The following is a 16,840-nucleotide window of genomic DNA, read 5'->3' as shown; positions in this document are numbered from 1 at the left end:
ACAAGGCGATCCCCTCCCACCTCTCTCATAATTTCATTAACATTTTAATTTCCTAAAAGTTCCACAGAACTTTCCTAAAGTAATAAACTGCTTCACTTTTCAGAGTTAGCTTTCTCCTAAGACCTAGAAGTTATTAACTATTGAACAATTAAAGCTGTGATAATTTTTCCCTTAAATAATTGCTATTGAACAAAATCTTTTATGAAAAGAAAGAATTCCTATGACGGATTTTATCGATAGTAACATCATTAATTATGGCGTACCTCGGTTCTTAGGGCATTTTTATAGAAGTTAGGTAGCTGATCACATTTCATTTATACATTTAAGAAGTAATGCTCTGATGAAAGGCGGGAACTAGCATCGTCCGTGAGCACCCAACCACACTGCATGAGAGCTTAAATCTGGGTTCCAGGGGTCCACGTGCTCACTCAACAAGTGTGTATTTAAAACCTGCTGTGACAAAGGGATAATGCTGAGCGAAGATGAGAGACGATATAAACATGGATACAAGTGCTCCCTAAGGGATATAAAGCTGTACTAGGGAAACCCGATAAATGACCATCTGTGTAGTAGAGGGTATGTCAAAATTAATGCTATTAACACATAAGGGTACAAGAGACAAGGACATTGGCTATGATTTGAGAAGGTTCTGAGAGGGGAGTACAGACAGATGGTGATGTCAGTCCCACCCAGACTATGGTGTATGTGTCTGTGGCTGGGGGGAAGGTGGTGAGCAAGGTAAGGTGGGAGGAGAAGGGATTTTTGCCCAGAGAACAGGATCGAAGGCCCAGAGATGTGACAGCTAATAAAATATGCAGAACACTGTGTGATTAATACTGCTGTTTGATTAATTCTACTGCCGTAGAAGAGGCTAGAAAGAGGCCATACTAGAGTTTCAACTTTGGTACTGGGAAACTATTGAAGGTTTTTTATTTTTTAAACAGTGATGATGGTAGGGAATACAGGCAGTAATGTCTATGACGTGGGCCATAGCAACATTTTCCTACATGTATCTCCTCAGTCAAGGGAAATAAAAGTAAAAGTAAACTATAGGGACAAGATTAAAATAAAAAGCTTCTACACAGTGAAGGAAGCAAAACTAAAAGGCAACCTTCAGAATGGGAGAAGATATTTGCAAATGACTTATCTGATAAAGGGTTAGTATCCAAAATATGTGAAGAACTTACACAACTCAATATCCAGAAACCAAATAATCCAATTTAAAAAGTGGGCAGAAGACCTGGACAGGTATTTCTCCAAATCAAATAAGACATCCAGATGGCCAACGGACATATGAAAAGATGCTCAACATCACTAATCGACAGGGAAATACAAATCAAAACCACAGTGAGATATGACCTCACACCTGTCAGAATGGCTAAAATGAAAAACATACGAAACAGCAAATGTTGACGAGGATGTGGAGAAAAAGGAACCCTCACGTACTGATGGTGGGAAACCATCATGGAAAACAAATGGAGGTTCTTCAAAAAGTTAAAAGCAGAGCTACCCTATGACCCACGAATTTCATTAGTGGGTATTTCCCCACCGCCCCCCCAAAATGGAAAGAGCCCAAGTGTCCACTTACTGACGAATAAATATGTCTCCCTCTCTCTCTTTCTCTCTCTCTCTCTCTCTCACACACACACACACACACACACACACACACACACACACACACACAATGGAGTATCAGTCATGAAAAAGAATATCTAGCCATTTGCAACAACATGGATGGAACTGGAGAGTAAAATACTAAGCAAAATAAGTTAGTCAGAGAAAGACCAATACCATGTGACGTCACTCATATGTGGAATTTAAGAAACAAAACAAATGGGGGTGTCTGGGTGGTTCAGTTGCCCGAGTGTCTGACTTCAGCTCAGGTCATGATCTCATAGCCAATGGGTTTGAGCCCTGCATCGGGCTCTGGGCCGACAGCTCAGCGCCTGGAGCCTGCTTCAGATTCTGTGTCTCCCTCTCTCTCTCTGCCCCTCCCCTGCTCATTCTCTCTGTCAAAAAATAAACATTAAAAATTTTTTTTTAATTAAAAAAAAGAAACAAAACAAATGAACAAAGGAAAAATAAGAGACAAACCAAGCAAAAGACTCTTAACTACAGATAACAAACTGATGATTACCAGATTGGAGGTAGATGGGGGTGTATGGGGGGGGGATATGTGAAGGGGATTAAGGAGGCACTTGTGACAAGCACTGGGTGATGTATGGAAGTGTTGAATCATCACTATATTCTACACCTGAAATGAATACTACATGGCATGTTAACTATATGGGAATTAAAAATTTTTAAAAGGGACTGGTCTATTTCTTCCCACAATTTAGAAAGGTAATGGGGAGCCCCTGAAGGTTTCTGACAATGGGAATGATGTGTTTCTAACTACATTTTAGGATCACTCCAGCTGCATTGGTTTTCAGGGGGGTAAAAGAAACTCAAAGACGACGTGTCAGGAAGGTATTATAATAGGCCAAGCAAATGGTGACAGGTATCTAAAGCTACACAGGAAAAAAGAAAAGAAACAAACAGGATATATTATCTCAATTAGAGCCAATGGGTCTAGACCAAGAAGAAGTAAAATATTAAAAAATCGAGGGCAGCAAATGACACACATCCCCTGCAAAAAGGCTGAGGACACTGGGTTAAGGCGGTTAGCGGCCTCGCAGGGAGCTACTCCAGGGCGACGGAGAGAGGGGTGGACGGCAGATGCTTTTTCCGAGTGTGCCAGACCTCCCCTTCGCGGGCTAATGAAGTCTACAGATCGCTTTTCAAAGAAGTGCTGGTCAATACGTAAAATAAAAACATACATCCCAAAGAACAAGATGCAGCAGCAGACCTGCCACGGACCGAGATTTTGCAGCTAACAGTGAAAAAGGCATTTCAGAGAATCTACCTCAACTGAAACAGAGAGGGACACGTTTGCAATTTCTACGGGTGACAAAGTCAGGCAGGCTGTTCTTGATACCGGGTTTATTGCTTACATTCACCATCATGGGAACCGCTGAATATCAGGAACATAGGAGGTCTAGGAACACAAAGATGTAAACTTCCTCCTGCCCAACATGACAAAAGGCCGTGTTCTGCCCATGGGTCCCCCGGGGAACCGCAGGCCACAGGTTACAACTCCCAGCCACAGAGTGTGTGAAGAGGAAAGGACAGCACATGTATCCTTTTGAGAAGTTTGGCGGCAGGCAAGGCATAAGACGCAGAAAGAGACTGTGGGGGGCGTGTTGGAGAAGGATGAGGTTTCTCCTCTTTAAGAAGTGCAAGGCAGGAGAATGGAGTCAGTGGGGCAGAGAGAGAAAGGGTGCGCACATCTGTGTGTGAGTGAATGAGAACAACAACAAGCCTGTTAACGTTACCCCAACTCTCAGGCTGTCCCTGCTTCTGTGCGACCAAGGGGGCCAGGACTGCCAGGGGGCGAGAGAGAAAAAGCCTCTCCCGGCAAGAAACTCAGGAGCAGGGGCTTGTTTTTTGTTGCTCTCCTGCCTCCTTTTCTAACACATCTTCCACCTTCTTGAGCAGCCCTCACCACACCTGGGGCTTAATGCTGCGCCTACAGACTCCCTATGTTGCTGCTTCAGTCCCTCCCCCACCCAAACCCCCAACTCCCAAAGACAGACCACTGGGGGCGCTGGGAGGCTTGTGTAATTCAAGAAGTCATCACACATCTAAGTGAGAAGGATTCTGGAGGACGGGGTGAAAGGACAGCTCATTAGAGCAAATGACTACTTAGATGGGGAAGCTGATGAAAGCCGGTGAAACGTGACAGCATGAGCACACTGTGGGTCCTCAGCCCCCCTACCCTGCCCCTGCACCTCACCTCCTCCCTGCTCGCGTGTGCACGCATGTGCACAGAGAACGGAGGGTGCAGGGAGGGCAGGGTCAGCTTATCCCGTTCCTCACTCTTCCAAGAGACTCCTAACCCATTTGGTTTGGTAAACAAAAAGCTACTTTACTGGGAAGCAAAGATTTGGCAAGTGTACAAATTAATCAGTCTTTTGAACTAGTATTTCTAAAATAAGTAACTCATCTTTTTATCTTGTCTTCCAGTTTGGATTATTTCTGTAGAGATAATACACACAAAATCGAGTCCGAGGCTAGCACACGGTGACAAGAAAAATTATTTGGATCAAACGTGAATCCACGTTGAACTGTCCTGCTTGGATTAGGTGCTGATCATCGAAGAGGTACCCAATCTACTGAAATGCACAAAGAATCTAAGCGCTCATTTGCTACCAAGGTGGGTAATAAACACTGCTGATCTACCTGTTATTCGCAGGAGCGTTCGGGCCCAACACTCAGCACCCAGCAGCACACTTGCCAAACTGGCATTCTGGCTGCTGGCTGTCACCCAGGAGCTCCAAAGTGCTTTCTCCACCTGCCCCGGCTTCCCTCAGGTGCTCTCGCGGCACGGGGTGGTCTCCAGGCCGAGCTGCAGCTGCCAGCCTGGCACGTGCTTGCCCACCGCCCAGGCCAGCAGGAAAACTGCCTCCCTCGACCAAAGTCGCAGCATCAATTCTGCGAGATTTCTCCTAAGAAGCGGATTCCTGGTGTTTCTCCAAAATCATACTTTAAACGGCTACCTGCACTCTGAGTCTAGGGTCTGTCTCGGTACAGAAAATCTGTGTCATCTGTGGACGGGGTACAGACATTAGCAGGCTCTGGTTCCCAGCTCGCGATCTTTCTCCCAAAGGGGAAGAGCGCAGACGTGTGGGGACCAATCAGCAGCTCTCCCCCGAATGCAAGCAGACGACCTCAGCGCACACTGGACAGCAGGGAGCTTACTGGGAAATAAAAAGGCAGCAATTTGAAGCAGTTGGTTCTCCTTCAGAAACAGAGTAATTTGTTAATTTTCTCACAGGAGCCACCAGAATTGCCACCCCTCCCCACCTTCAAGAATGTGAAAAATTTCTGCCATTCCTCTTGGCCAGTTTATCCAGCCATCCATACACAGGTCAGGAAAGAACAGTTCATTTTTATTTCCAAAGCTTTACAGTCTTGAGAGGGGCAGTGGGGAGGATTCGGAAGACGCTCCCTGTCATACCATTAAATCAGTGAAGAGCACAGGGAGGACCATGGAGAAGCCACAGGTGCTCGCTCAGCTCCTACCCCCAGAACATCCTAGAAAGCACAAAGGAAGGCACAGTACCAGGGCCAAGAAGTGTGGAGATCTAGGAGGAGAGGAGCTCCACTTAAGCAACTCAAACACTTTTAAAACCAACTGTGAAAACAGCTTATTTTGGAAGTTAAGACACACAGATGACAGAAAGCCCCCAAATCCAAAATGTTAGATTTACTTCTCTTATCCACAGGCCTTAAATGATGATGAGGGCATTAACCTCCCAGGTGTATTCGTATTTAAGCCATAACAATGATGGTAACAATGATCCTTATCTCAAGTACTCACAGAGTAATTCGCCACAGGCTGCCTGACTTCAAAGTTAAGATACAGACAGCCGTGGACACTAGCCTACCTTCTTCAAGGCATTTAGTAAAAACCCAAACCTAGACAATGGAAGTACACTCTGACCATGATACACAGACAGGAGTTAGCAGCAGAGTGCCAAAAACAGGTTTTAAAAACCACCGATCTATAAATTAGAAGTTTCTTCCAAATAACTCTGTTAAAGAAATAAAAAAAAAAATTATAACCTATGGGATGTGGCCAGAATGAAACTCAAAGAAAAATTAATTGTTTTTAATAGAAGACAAGAAATAAAGGAATTAAAAATTTAAACTGGAAAGGTTAAAATGAGCAAGCGAACCAAATAAAGTGGAACAAAGGAATAAAATTAAAAGCACAAAGAAATTAGGAAGTAAAAAGGAAAAAGCAGAACCGGTCAAGGAGGAGTGGTTCTGAATGCACGAATGAATGACAACCCCCCTGAAACTGTGACCAAGAGGTGGGGAGTTCTGCAGATAGGGAATGTTACACACGTCATGTTCACGGAGATGGAAAGGATTCTTCCCAGAAATCTTCACGCCAATCAATTAAGAATCCATCATTAAAGCTGACTTAAGAAAAGGTTACGAGTGTCAATAACCATGGAAGTAATACAACCTTGTGAAAGATTTATACCCTCGACTCCATTCCTGGTGAAGGCTGCTGAGCCTACAGGTTCTATGGGTGTGTTCTAGCAAAACCTCAAAACATCCAGCTGGAGACCATGGAGAGCATGTGACTGGTTTAAAAGTCTAATATAATGCTGTTGACAAAACCTAACAAAAATAGCACAGAAACTAACCAAATATATGCATAATCTTACTTCCATCCATAGAAGTTCTACATATAAAGTGAATTGCATAGCATATTCAAACTGTCACAACACACATTACCCGGGTAGACTTTATTCTATGATAATAGATATTTCTAATATTGAACAACCTTGTTAACCCAATTCCTTACGTGTATGGATTAAAGGCTCATGCGCTGGCTTGGTTGTGGAAGAGGAAGGAGGGACCTGGGCAATCAAGGGCTTGGTAGATTTTTGGTTTGAGCAGCTGAGAAGAAGGTAATGAAGGACACTCAAGCGGGGAAGGCTTGGAAAGAGACAGATTTGGAAGGATAGAAATTGTTGTAGATGATTTTCATTTCAGATACCAATAGCTATCCAAAGGGAGCTGTGTCAAGGCAGCTGCATAAGAGAGAGATAAAGTTGGTCATCCCTGGCATATTGACGGGGTTTTAAACCGTAATGATGGATACATGGAAGAACGTAGAAAAAAGAAGAGACTCAAGGACCAAAATTTCAGTAACCTCATGATAGAAAGATACTGCCTAGATTTGTGAATACCGTATTTTCATTGTAGCACATATTGCCATACTTAATCATCTCTGTAAACATGCTAAGTTAGGACTTCAGTATAAAATCTAATAAAACCTCATGAGATCACGAGGTAGTTCTCCTGCTAACTTCTGAAAATGTCAGTTTAGTGGCACTGTCAGTTTGGGGGATTTAGAAATTACTTGAATCTTTCCGGAGGGGAAGAAGTTTTCAAGTAGTGTTCTAAAAGAGGCCTCAGAGGCTCAATAACGAGGACGCTGGGCCCCTAATCCTGAGACTTCATTTGAATAAAAGGTTCTATTCCAGGGACAAAACTGTTTCATTTACTCTTACGACTATTCTACACATATGATACAACAATGGACAATAGTGAAAACAAGAGTAGGTCTTGAAGGGCGTATCAATGAGACACGGATCGAAAGCAGTGATATTTCGAACTTATTGAAATTGAAGATATATTTAAATTGATTGCATGTTCAATAAAAAAAGAAGAGAATGTGAATTAAACACTGAAAATATATTTTTGAAGATGTGCCTAGTAGATACTTAAGGATTTAGTAACTTAAGAGAATCCTCCCATAACATATAAATCTATTTTCAAGTTTCTCACATTTGACTTTTATGGTTATTTGCAGGAATATGTGTATATATTCCTACCTATCTATGAAAGCAACAGCCACTGACATTTAGTAAGTGAAATACCAGAGAAGACGTCACATTAAAATCAGAAATAAGCCCAAGTCATCAACAAATGACTACTATTCATCAACACTGTTGTCTAAATTCAACCAACACAATGTAAGAAGAAAAAGCAGAATTGAAGTATTGAAAAAAATTGTTATTATTGTATCACCATTACCTATTCTGAAAAACCAAGAGACTCAGACTGAAAAGGTGCTGGAACTAAGTCCTACAATTTAAGAGTACGCAGAAAAGAGTTCAGGAAGGTAGCTAGATGGTTATTTAAAAATGAGTAATTTTTCCTTTATACCAGCTACGACTAGGTATAAAATATAGGCATACCAAAGTATAAAATATAGTGATGGGAAATCTCATTTATAATAAACAACGACAGCTAAAATCTCTCAAGGACGTACGCTTCAATACACATCATCTGTTAATCTCCACAACCACACTATTAGAGGACAGTACCATGAGTGTAGGTACTGCTGTCACAATTTTACAGGGAAAAAAACCCAAAAACTGAGGCTTTGGGAAATAAAAAAATTGTTCAAGATCACATAGCCAGTGAGTGTCAGAAAAGGAATTCAAACTCAGTCCCTCTGCCTCCAGAGAATGAGCTGCTTAACACCATCATGCCCATTCTTCTCTCTCAAGTGAGCAAAGCTAGGCTATGTGGGGAAATAGTAACAGGTACAAAGAATGGACAGACACGCCGCCAGTAAGAATATAAAATGGTGCCATTTTCACGACACATCTAGGAATTTGTACAGAACAGAATCAGGGGCGCCTGGGTGGCTCAGTTGGTTCAGCACCTGACTTTGGCTCAGGTCATGATCTCGCGGTCCGTGGGTTCGAGCCCCGTGTCGGGCTCTGTGCTGACAGCTCAGAGCCTGGAGCCTGCTTCGGACTCTGCGTCTCCCTCGCTCTCCGCCCCTACCCCGCTAGCTCTCTCTCTCTCTGTCTCTCTCAACACAAGCAATGTGTTTATATGGGCTAAAAGTTTAAAAATGGCAACACTGATACCAAAATGATCTCTGGGTGAGAATCACAGATGATTTTCAGCACCATTTTAGATTTTTTTTCTGTATTCTAAAAATGTGATAAAGTGAAGGTGTTAAGCAAACTCAAAATTTAATTTTAAAAGATAAAGTGAAGTATCAAAATAATAGAAATGCAGTTTAGGAAATATTTCCGCTACCTCAGAGTGTTTCTTCCTATGCACTCTATTGCCAATTTTAACATACTTTTATGCCCATGACTTTTATGCTACTTAAGGTACTTTTCTCTCTTAGCAAAAACAGGAATACTTGCTTTATCAACATAGATAATTTACTGCACGTTTTAAGCCTTTTAAGTCTGTACTAACCATTTAAAATTATAGCAAAATTCCAGAAGGTATCTAATATAGAAGATGGCCACATCAGTGAGGCAATTAACAAAAATGACAATTCAAAGGTAGAACAAAAATGTCTAAGTCAACAAGCAGAAAGCCTCAATTGCATGAGGAACTTGTTCCCTGTAAGCACACAGTAAAAATGAGCTAGAAAGTAAAAGCCAAGATGTGAAACAGACTAAGTCACAGAATAAGGATAAAATAAACCCACATAATTTTGAATAGTAAATGAGGACAGATGACGAAGAACAAAGAACAAAAACTAATTTTAGCTTCACCCTAAAAAACATGAAGTAATAGATTTGAAAGCCCTTTGGAAAATCTATAATACAAACTGATATATTAAAAGCAGTAACGGCAAACTCGATTTTACAGGCTTTTCCTACCTGGGAATCCCAACCACTCAGGACATGATTAAGAGCCTGTGAATAAGGAGACAGAAAAACAAACCAAATCTCTGTCCAATCAAATCAACGGATACAGCTAAAGCATTTTCTAATAATCCTGAGCGCCTGGCACACTTCTGTGCTCATGATCTTGATTCAGTAAAAACAACTCTGAGAAGTACACAGTGTCCGATGGCCGAGAAAAGTCAAAGGGAAACTGAGGCTTGCCTAAGGTCATGGTCTGGGAAGGGCAGAGCTGAGATGCAATTCTGAGGTCCCACCTGCTTTCTCTGCAGCATAAGCCTTCAGTTGTCCAACCCGGCTTAGTGGGAGGGAGGGAGGGACAGTGTCAGCAAGGAACAGATAACATCAAGAAGACCAAAGAATTCACTGATATAAATCAGTATACATCATGAGGTCCTGCTGCCCCCGCCATTTAAAAAAAAACAAACAAAGGCATGAACAAGTATTGCCATTTAGTTTAGAATAAACCAGAAATCTCGATAACCTTGGCCAAGTTAATAAGCATCTCTGGACATCAGTTCCATCACCTAGCAGATAGGCAAAACAACCACAGTATAAACCTAACAGAACTGTGTGAAACTAAATCAGATAATGTAAGTAAAGTGCTTAATACCGGTGCCTGGCACAGAGTTAGTGCCCAATAAATGTTAGCTATTATTAGATTTCACAGTAAGTGAAATTATAAGCTGCATATTATTTGAAGGTAGAAAACTATCATGTCTGCATACAAAATCTTCCACTTAGAACAGTTTAAACATTTCGCTCTTCGAAGACTTTAAGAATAAACGTTTTACACAAATCAGTTTTATAATATCCTTCCCCTGCTAAGTGGGGTAGATAAGGTTAATTATATTCTTAGAAGGCAAACCTGTATGGCCCCTCAAGAAATCTCATCATTCATTCTAAGTTAATTTTTACAGTTTGGGCACCAATTCTCTTATTTGCTCTGAATCAATTATTGTGACCATCTCTTCACCATCCACAGGCTTTTGTTCATCCCACCCACATTAGCAGGTTCATTTTAAGTGCTATGTGGCCCTTCAATAACAACACATTCATGAAATATCTACTAGGTGCCAAGCGTTGTATAAGAGTTGGGTTAGAACAATGTAGACCACAGAGTCCTAGCCCTCAGGGAACCTAAAACAAGATAAAAAAAATCATATGCACATATAAGGTACTGTTATCAACATTTTGTATTATCAGTATATCGTTATGACAAATCTATGCTCTAGGTAGTATTTTCTGTTTGCAGATGAAGAGTAGAGGTGCAAAAAGCAGAAAAGAAAGAAGTAAACAGTTAAACATAGACAAATATTCAAAGATTAGGGAGGAATATGTAATATTTTGAAAACACAGGGGAGCAAGCAAATAATTTTGCCCAAAACTGGGAGATTATGGAATGCTTGTGTTTCTACTTAAAAACCCAAGTAAAAACTCTGTAAAGTATACCTACGGGAATAATAGAGGATTTATCCAAATATTTACATTAGTTATTTCTGGGTAAGGAGATTCCAGGTGGCTTTCATTCTCTCTTTGCTTTTTCTTAACCAACTTGTAGTACTTAAACAATTTAAAATAGAAGTCGAAAAAAAAAGCCAGCATTAAAATTAGGTATCAATGCTCATCTAGCAAACTGTCAAAAATTTTATTAAAAAAATTTTTTTTAATGTTTATTTATTTTTGAGAGACAAGGGAGTGCACACACACACACACACACACACACACACACACACACACACACAGAGTGTGAGCAGGGGAGGGGTAGAGAGAGAGGGAGACAGAATCCGAAGCAGGCTCCAGGCTCTGAGCTGTCAGCACAGACTCTGATGCAGGGCTCGAACTCACCAACAGTGAGATCATGACCTGAGCCGAAGATGGACACTGGAGCCACCCAGGCGCCCCAAAAAGTCCATAGTGCATTCAAACATGATGAAATCAAATCTCTTTCTCTCTCCTCTCTCTCTCTCTCTGCTACCAGGTATACGTATCCATTCAACTTTTCTGGAAAGCTTTCTGGCCATCAAAAACCTTAAAGTTTGTTGTGTTTGAGCATAACTCCTATGACTCCTAAGGACCCAGGTGCAGAAAACATTTCATTGGGATGTTCAGCTAAAGCATAATGATATTAAAATATTGGGGGGAAAACATGTGTAACTCACACAGAATAAGGATTAAATGACATGTTCTTAGCAAGAAAATGTTTGAAATACTTTGAATACCCTGAGAAAATCCTTAGTGTATGCTACCTGGGGATGGGAAGGTGGGGGGCAAAGCTCTATCATTCTACCTGCACAAGAAAAAGACTTTTAGAACCAAACTTTTTAGAAACCAAGCTTTTTAGAACCAAACTTCTAAGAAAGAGGATTCCATCACATTGTTTAAATCTCACATTACCAAATTTATTAACACACATTAGGTTACAGAACCCTTAATGTTTGTTTAAAGCAGGGGGTTGTAAACCTGACCAACCTGGAACCCTGGCTCTGCCATTATTAACTGTGAGACCTCTGTAAGTTATTTTACCACATTGTGGTTTGTTTTCTTCATCAGGGGAGGAAAGAAAAAGAGGCCATAAATACTTTTTCAAGGGCAGTGCAGTATAACATACACGGACAGCACCTGGAACGATGATTGGCACAATTAAGTGTTACCTACTGTCATCAGCCTTAAAAATACAACAAAGCAAACCAAATGAGATCTAAGCAGAGGCCTCGACAGTGAGCCAGGAGCCGAAGAAAAGATAATGTTCCAGGCAAACAGGACAACCTTGGGATTTTCTGCTTATTCCCTATCCACCCTTAAGGAGTGGGTAATTACCTTGAAGGCAGAACACTTTGACTTTTCAGACATCTGCTTGTGGGCTAGTTCACTGAGCCTAAGAATTACTGTCAGTGTTGTGATGTAAAACCACATACACTAGGCTTTACGGGGGGATTATTTTTCCATTTTCATTTTAACGAAGTAAAACAATCCTTTGCTGGTACACAGCAAAGTTAAAGAGGGAAATGCGTCGTAGTGTTTTTAGCAAGCTCTGGGTCATAGAGGTTTAAAAAATTGTTTACATTTGTCTACATTTTCTGAGTCTTTTACCAGGAAGCATGTGACGTTACTATAGCCAGAAAAAAGTGTTGTAAACGTCAGTAAAATTCACTACTCATAAAAACCTTTGTGGTTTCTGCCAAAAGATGCTCCTTCTGCTGGGACTACATTTCTGTTGAAATGTTCCCCATGTCAGACTAAAACTGTCTTCAGGTTTGTCTTCTTAGGGACCCTAAGCAATCTGCTGAAAAGACATGGTCCTTGCCTCCAAACTATTTCGGCCAGACGGGATTTCATATTGTCCAGACCCGGGAGTACTTGGCAGAGAGTAAGTTAGTGTATGTCTTCTCATCTTCCAGACCCATCAGTGCTAATGATCATGCATCTCTTAATTTTCAAACGATGTGTGTCTACATATGTACACACGATGACACGTCTTAGGGAACAAAGTAAAAACAGAATCACAGGGAGACAGAACTGCCCAAGGGTTAAGGGCATGGGTTTCAGAGTCAGGCAGCAAAGGTTCCGGCTCCCTTCTGCAACTTTCTACCCGTGTGACTCGAAGCTATTTGAACGCTGTGTCTGGGTTTCCTCATCTATAGAATGAGGACCAGAAGAGCAGTGTGTAAGCATGGGGTCGGGCACATCGGCACACAATACATAACAGCTGTTATGTCAGCTACAAAAACCACAGCAAGGATGGAGAACTGGTGTCTCCAGATCACAGATCTGAAAGCTACCTTTACGCCATAAAGCACCAGATGTGACAGACAGGGCGCACATTTCCCAGGCCACGTCATTTAAATTGCTCAATTACCCTATAAAGTCTCTTCCCCAAGACACTGGAGATATATTCTGGGATGAAATACATAAAAAAAAAAAATTCAATTGTTCATCATCTCTCCAAACTGTGAACAGCAGCAAATATAACAGGTCTTCTGGTGGACCTTAAAATTCAAGTTTTGTAAAAATCAGGGTATTTCAGACGTCGTAAGTCCACGAGGCATGTGGGCACCTCTGAGACACAAGATTTCTTATGACGTTTGGTAGACTGGAGATCAAACCCCAGCATCTCAGGATTCTAAATTTGGTTTCACTTTGGTTTGCATTTGGAAACCTGACTTAATACACTTTTTTGTTATTCACTGACCTTATTTACTATTGCTCTGTCCAGTAAAAGCTATACCCGGAAACTGTGTTTGCCACTCACTGCTCCTATTGGCCCATCCACGCCCTGCCTTCCTTGCCTCACAGTATTCGCTTGGAAAGGACTCTTATCCCGCACTACTTGAATCTTACTTTGGAGACCTGGCCAACAGCTTTTCCCACTACAATACCTGCATTTCCTATTCTTCGTTTGTCCCCCTTAGTCCATTTCATCCAGCACCATGTTCTAGCTGTTCCTAATCTCTCTTCTTCTAGAGGTCAGGGGCCTTATACAGCACCTAGATCAACACTAAATTAATTATCTGCTGAGCGAATAAAAGTTTACTGGTGCCCAGGGAGCAGTAACTGGAGACTGGTTTACAATCCTACATTCTAACACTAACAGGATTAAAAAAAAAATCTACTTAATATCTTATGTTTGTTTCTTTAAAATCGCTATCCCATCAGAATGAGAGAATTCTTCTAAATTTACGCACAAAAAACAGTGAAAAGCCCAGAAAGAGTATAAAAACTTACAAGAGGGTACAGAAAAGGAATTGAAAGCTATAAAATGATAGCAACACTTTTACGGCTGTTACAGTAATTAAAATTAATGTAAAAACCATTGTGGTCTGCTAGAATGAAGACAAGGTAACTCAGGTGCAGAATGAGGAAAATACTTCAAAAATAGAATTTCCATGAAGCACCTGGGGTCCAATTTGGCAGATATAACCCGTGAAACCTAGCTCCCGGAGAAGCCAGTAATATAAAATAGGTTATTTTTATTAGTCTGGTAATTACAACAAATACTTAATAAAAGGAAGTGACTAATAAAAACTCCCATCAACAATACAAACATTCCACGCTTCTGTTTCCTATTCTTTAATATTTTCCACTGTTAATCAACTAGTTTCATTAGATGTTCATTATCAAAGGGAGATTTAAATTCAACGGCCTTTCTGTTGTCGTTTGGTTAAAAAGTTTATTTTACTTTGTAATGTTCCAGTACTTTAGTGATGGCCAGATGCCTGAGGTTGAATTTTACAGTACTTGGAAAGTAAAACCCACTCTTTAAGTAAAAATACTCAAACTCAAAACGTTTTGGATTCTAGATTTCAAAACGTTTCAAATTCTAGATTTCAGTTACTAGATCATTCCGATATTTAAGGGTATCTTCAAAGAGACAGGTATAGATAACGTAAAATAAGAACGCCCACTTGGAAGCAAACAGGTGAACAGAGAGGTAAGATAGTAAGATAATTTTACAAATATTTGGCGAAGCTATGTTTATAGTCCGGTAACACCAAGATGAAGAAACTGCCATTAAAATTAACTTAAATGTGAGTGTTTAAATACATGTAAGTCATACCTTTTACAACCTAAACAAACTTCTACAACCTAAACATATTTAGACTTAAATACATATCTATCTCTATAGATACCTCTATCTATCTATAGAGATAGATATGGATAGAACGCTGTATTGCTGACTTCTTGTGGTTCTTGGAAAGCCCAAAAAGTGTTTGAGGCATATCCACTGTTTCCCGTTTAGAAGATGCACTGGAAAAACTCAACGAGGAAATGAGTCAAGAATTGATGAATTTTACCAAATTTCTAAATATACTAGCCCAAGTGTCTCTGTAACTATTCCAAGATGGTTAAAAAAAGGAAAGAAAAGAAGGAAAAGAAAAAAATCTGAATCAATAAGCGTCTCACCGGCCTGGGGGATACTCCAACCCAGCCTTGCAACCAATAGGAAAACTTTGACTAAATCTGGATTCAGATTTCATCTCTTTATCACAAAGCACGGAGCACAAACCAGTATTGTTAACGGTTACCCAAATGGCAAGACTCCCAGTTAGAGTAATCGGTACTTGGAAGCTCAGGCTGCTTCTGAACGGGTTGAAGGGGTGAAAGGGGAGGCAGTTTAGGGAAGGAAAGCGGGGATCCTTTCTCCGAGTTCGACGTGGAACAGGGCTGTGTCGGGGGTTGAAGGTGGGGAGCAGCGGCCCGTCTAAAATGAACGCGAGGTGAAAACCGGGGTGCGCCCCGGGGCCGAGGGGTGAGGGGCGCGGGGCGCAGGAGGGACGGGGACGCCGGAGGGGTTTCCGCCGGGGCCGCGTCACGAAAGCTAAGGGCTGGGGCTGGATCCGAGGTGCCGGGGGATGCCTCACCCCGCGAGCGCGCGGCGCCCAGAGCCGCAGGGGCAGCGCCGTGGGTCCGTTTCCGTCCGGAGCGCCCGGGCTCGCCTCCATCTTCGGCGGCCGAGCCCCGCGGCGGGCGGGCGGGAGTGGACCGCTGCCCTAGGCCGCGGGGCCCGGGTCTCCGGCCTCACCCGGCCCGAGGTGCCGGCGAGGACGGCTCCGGCCGCGGGGACGGCGGGCCGGGCTCTCCGCTCGGCCCCACCCGAGCTTGCGGGAGCCGCGGGCGCTCAGTCCGGCCCCCCCCCACCCCCTCCCCGCCGCACTCCCCGTCCTCCGGCGGGGGGGGGGGGGGAGGGGGCGGGCAGACCCGCCCGGGCCTGGAGCTCGCCCGGCGCCGCCGCTCCGGCCTCTCCGCCCGGCGCCCGGGCGCGGCCTCCCGGCGCGCCGCCCTCCCCTCGCGCGGCTCCCGCAGGGCCCCTCCGGCCGCTGTCCGCCCCCTCCCCCGCCGCCGGGGGGACAAACCTGGCGGCCGCAGCCCGGCATGGCCGACGCCGCGAGGAAGCGGCGCGCCGGCGGCGGGGCCCGCAAGCGACGGCGGCCGGCCCCGGCCCTCCCCGCGCCGAGCCGCGCCCGCCCGCGCGCCCTCGCTCTCTCCCTCCCCGCGGACCGCGGCCCCGGCGCCCCCTCCCCCGGGCTTGCACAACTCGCGCCCCGGCCGCGCGCGCACGCAGAATTGTTGCTCAACCTACTTGCGGTCTCTTCTCCGAGGCCATCACGACATGCCCTGGAAGCCGGGGCGGCCCCGGGGCCCTCCGGCGGCCGGCCGCCTCTCGCCTCCGCCCTGGGCCGCCGCGGCCGCCGCTAGGGCGCGGGGCGAGCGGGAGGCTCCCCCATGCCGCCCGCCCGGCCGGCCGGCCGCGCGCCGGGGCCTCGGCTCGCCCGCCGCCCGCGCCGCTGCTCCGCGGGCGAGAGCGAAGCCGGCTCTCCCGCCTGCCGCCTCGCTCCTCGGCCGCCCGCCCGCCCGCAGCCGCAGCCGCAGCAGCCGCCGCCGCCGCGCCGCTTCCTCCTCCCCTTCCCTCTTTTCCTTCTCCTTCGCCTCCTCTGGAGCCGAGGTTGGCAAACCAGCACCTGCTGCTGGAGATCACCGAGAACTGAAACAGGAAACCCCGAGCCAAGGGGAAAACCCGGGAGGCGTGGAGAGGGGTGAGGGGAGCCACTGGA

At 44.1% G+C, this 16,840-nt stretch overlaps 1 protein-coding gene across 3 annotated transcripts in view; it reads right to left on the bottom strand.

Annotated features, from left to right (window-relative positions):
• Positions 1-16,428, bottom strand: part of ZC3H12C (zinc finger CCCH-type containing 12C) — an 82,315-nt gene extending 65,887 nt beyond the window's left edge. Inside the window, exon 1 of one of the 3 annotated variants that reach the window (XM_042957859.1) lies at positions 16,369-16,428. In XM_042957859.1, coding sequence (XP_042813793.1) covers positions 16,369-16,392 — 24 coding nt within the window. In that variant the 5' untranslated portion in view covers positions 16,393-16,428. Of the gene's footprint in view, positions 1-15,649; positions 15,816-16,141; positions 16,217-16,368 lie in introns of those variants that run through there. The other 2 variants (XM_042957860.1, XM_042957858.1) reach the window with 2 other exon arrangements.
• Between the last annotated feature and the right edge of the window lie 412 nt (positions 16,429-16,840).

Source organism: Panthera tigris, chromosome D1 (genome assembly GCF_018350195.1).
Source record: "Panthera tigris isolate Pti1 chromosome D1, P.tigris_Pti1_mat1.1, whole genome shotgun sequence".
In the NCBI taxonomy this organism is placed as follows: domain Eukaryota; kingdom Metazoa; phylum Chordata; class Mammalia; order Carnivora; family Felidae; genus Panthera; species Panthera tigris.
The sequence above is the reverse complement of the archived record's forward strand: the minus strand, read 5'-3'. Positions and strand labels throughout refer to the sequence as shown.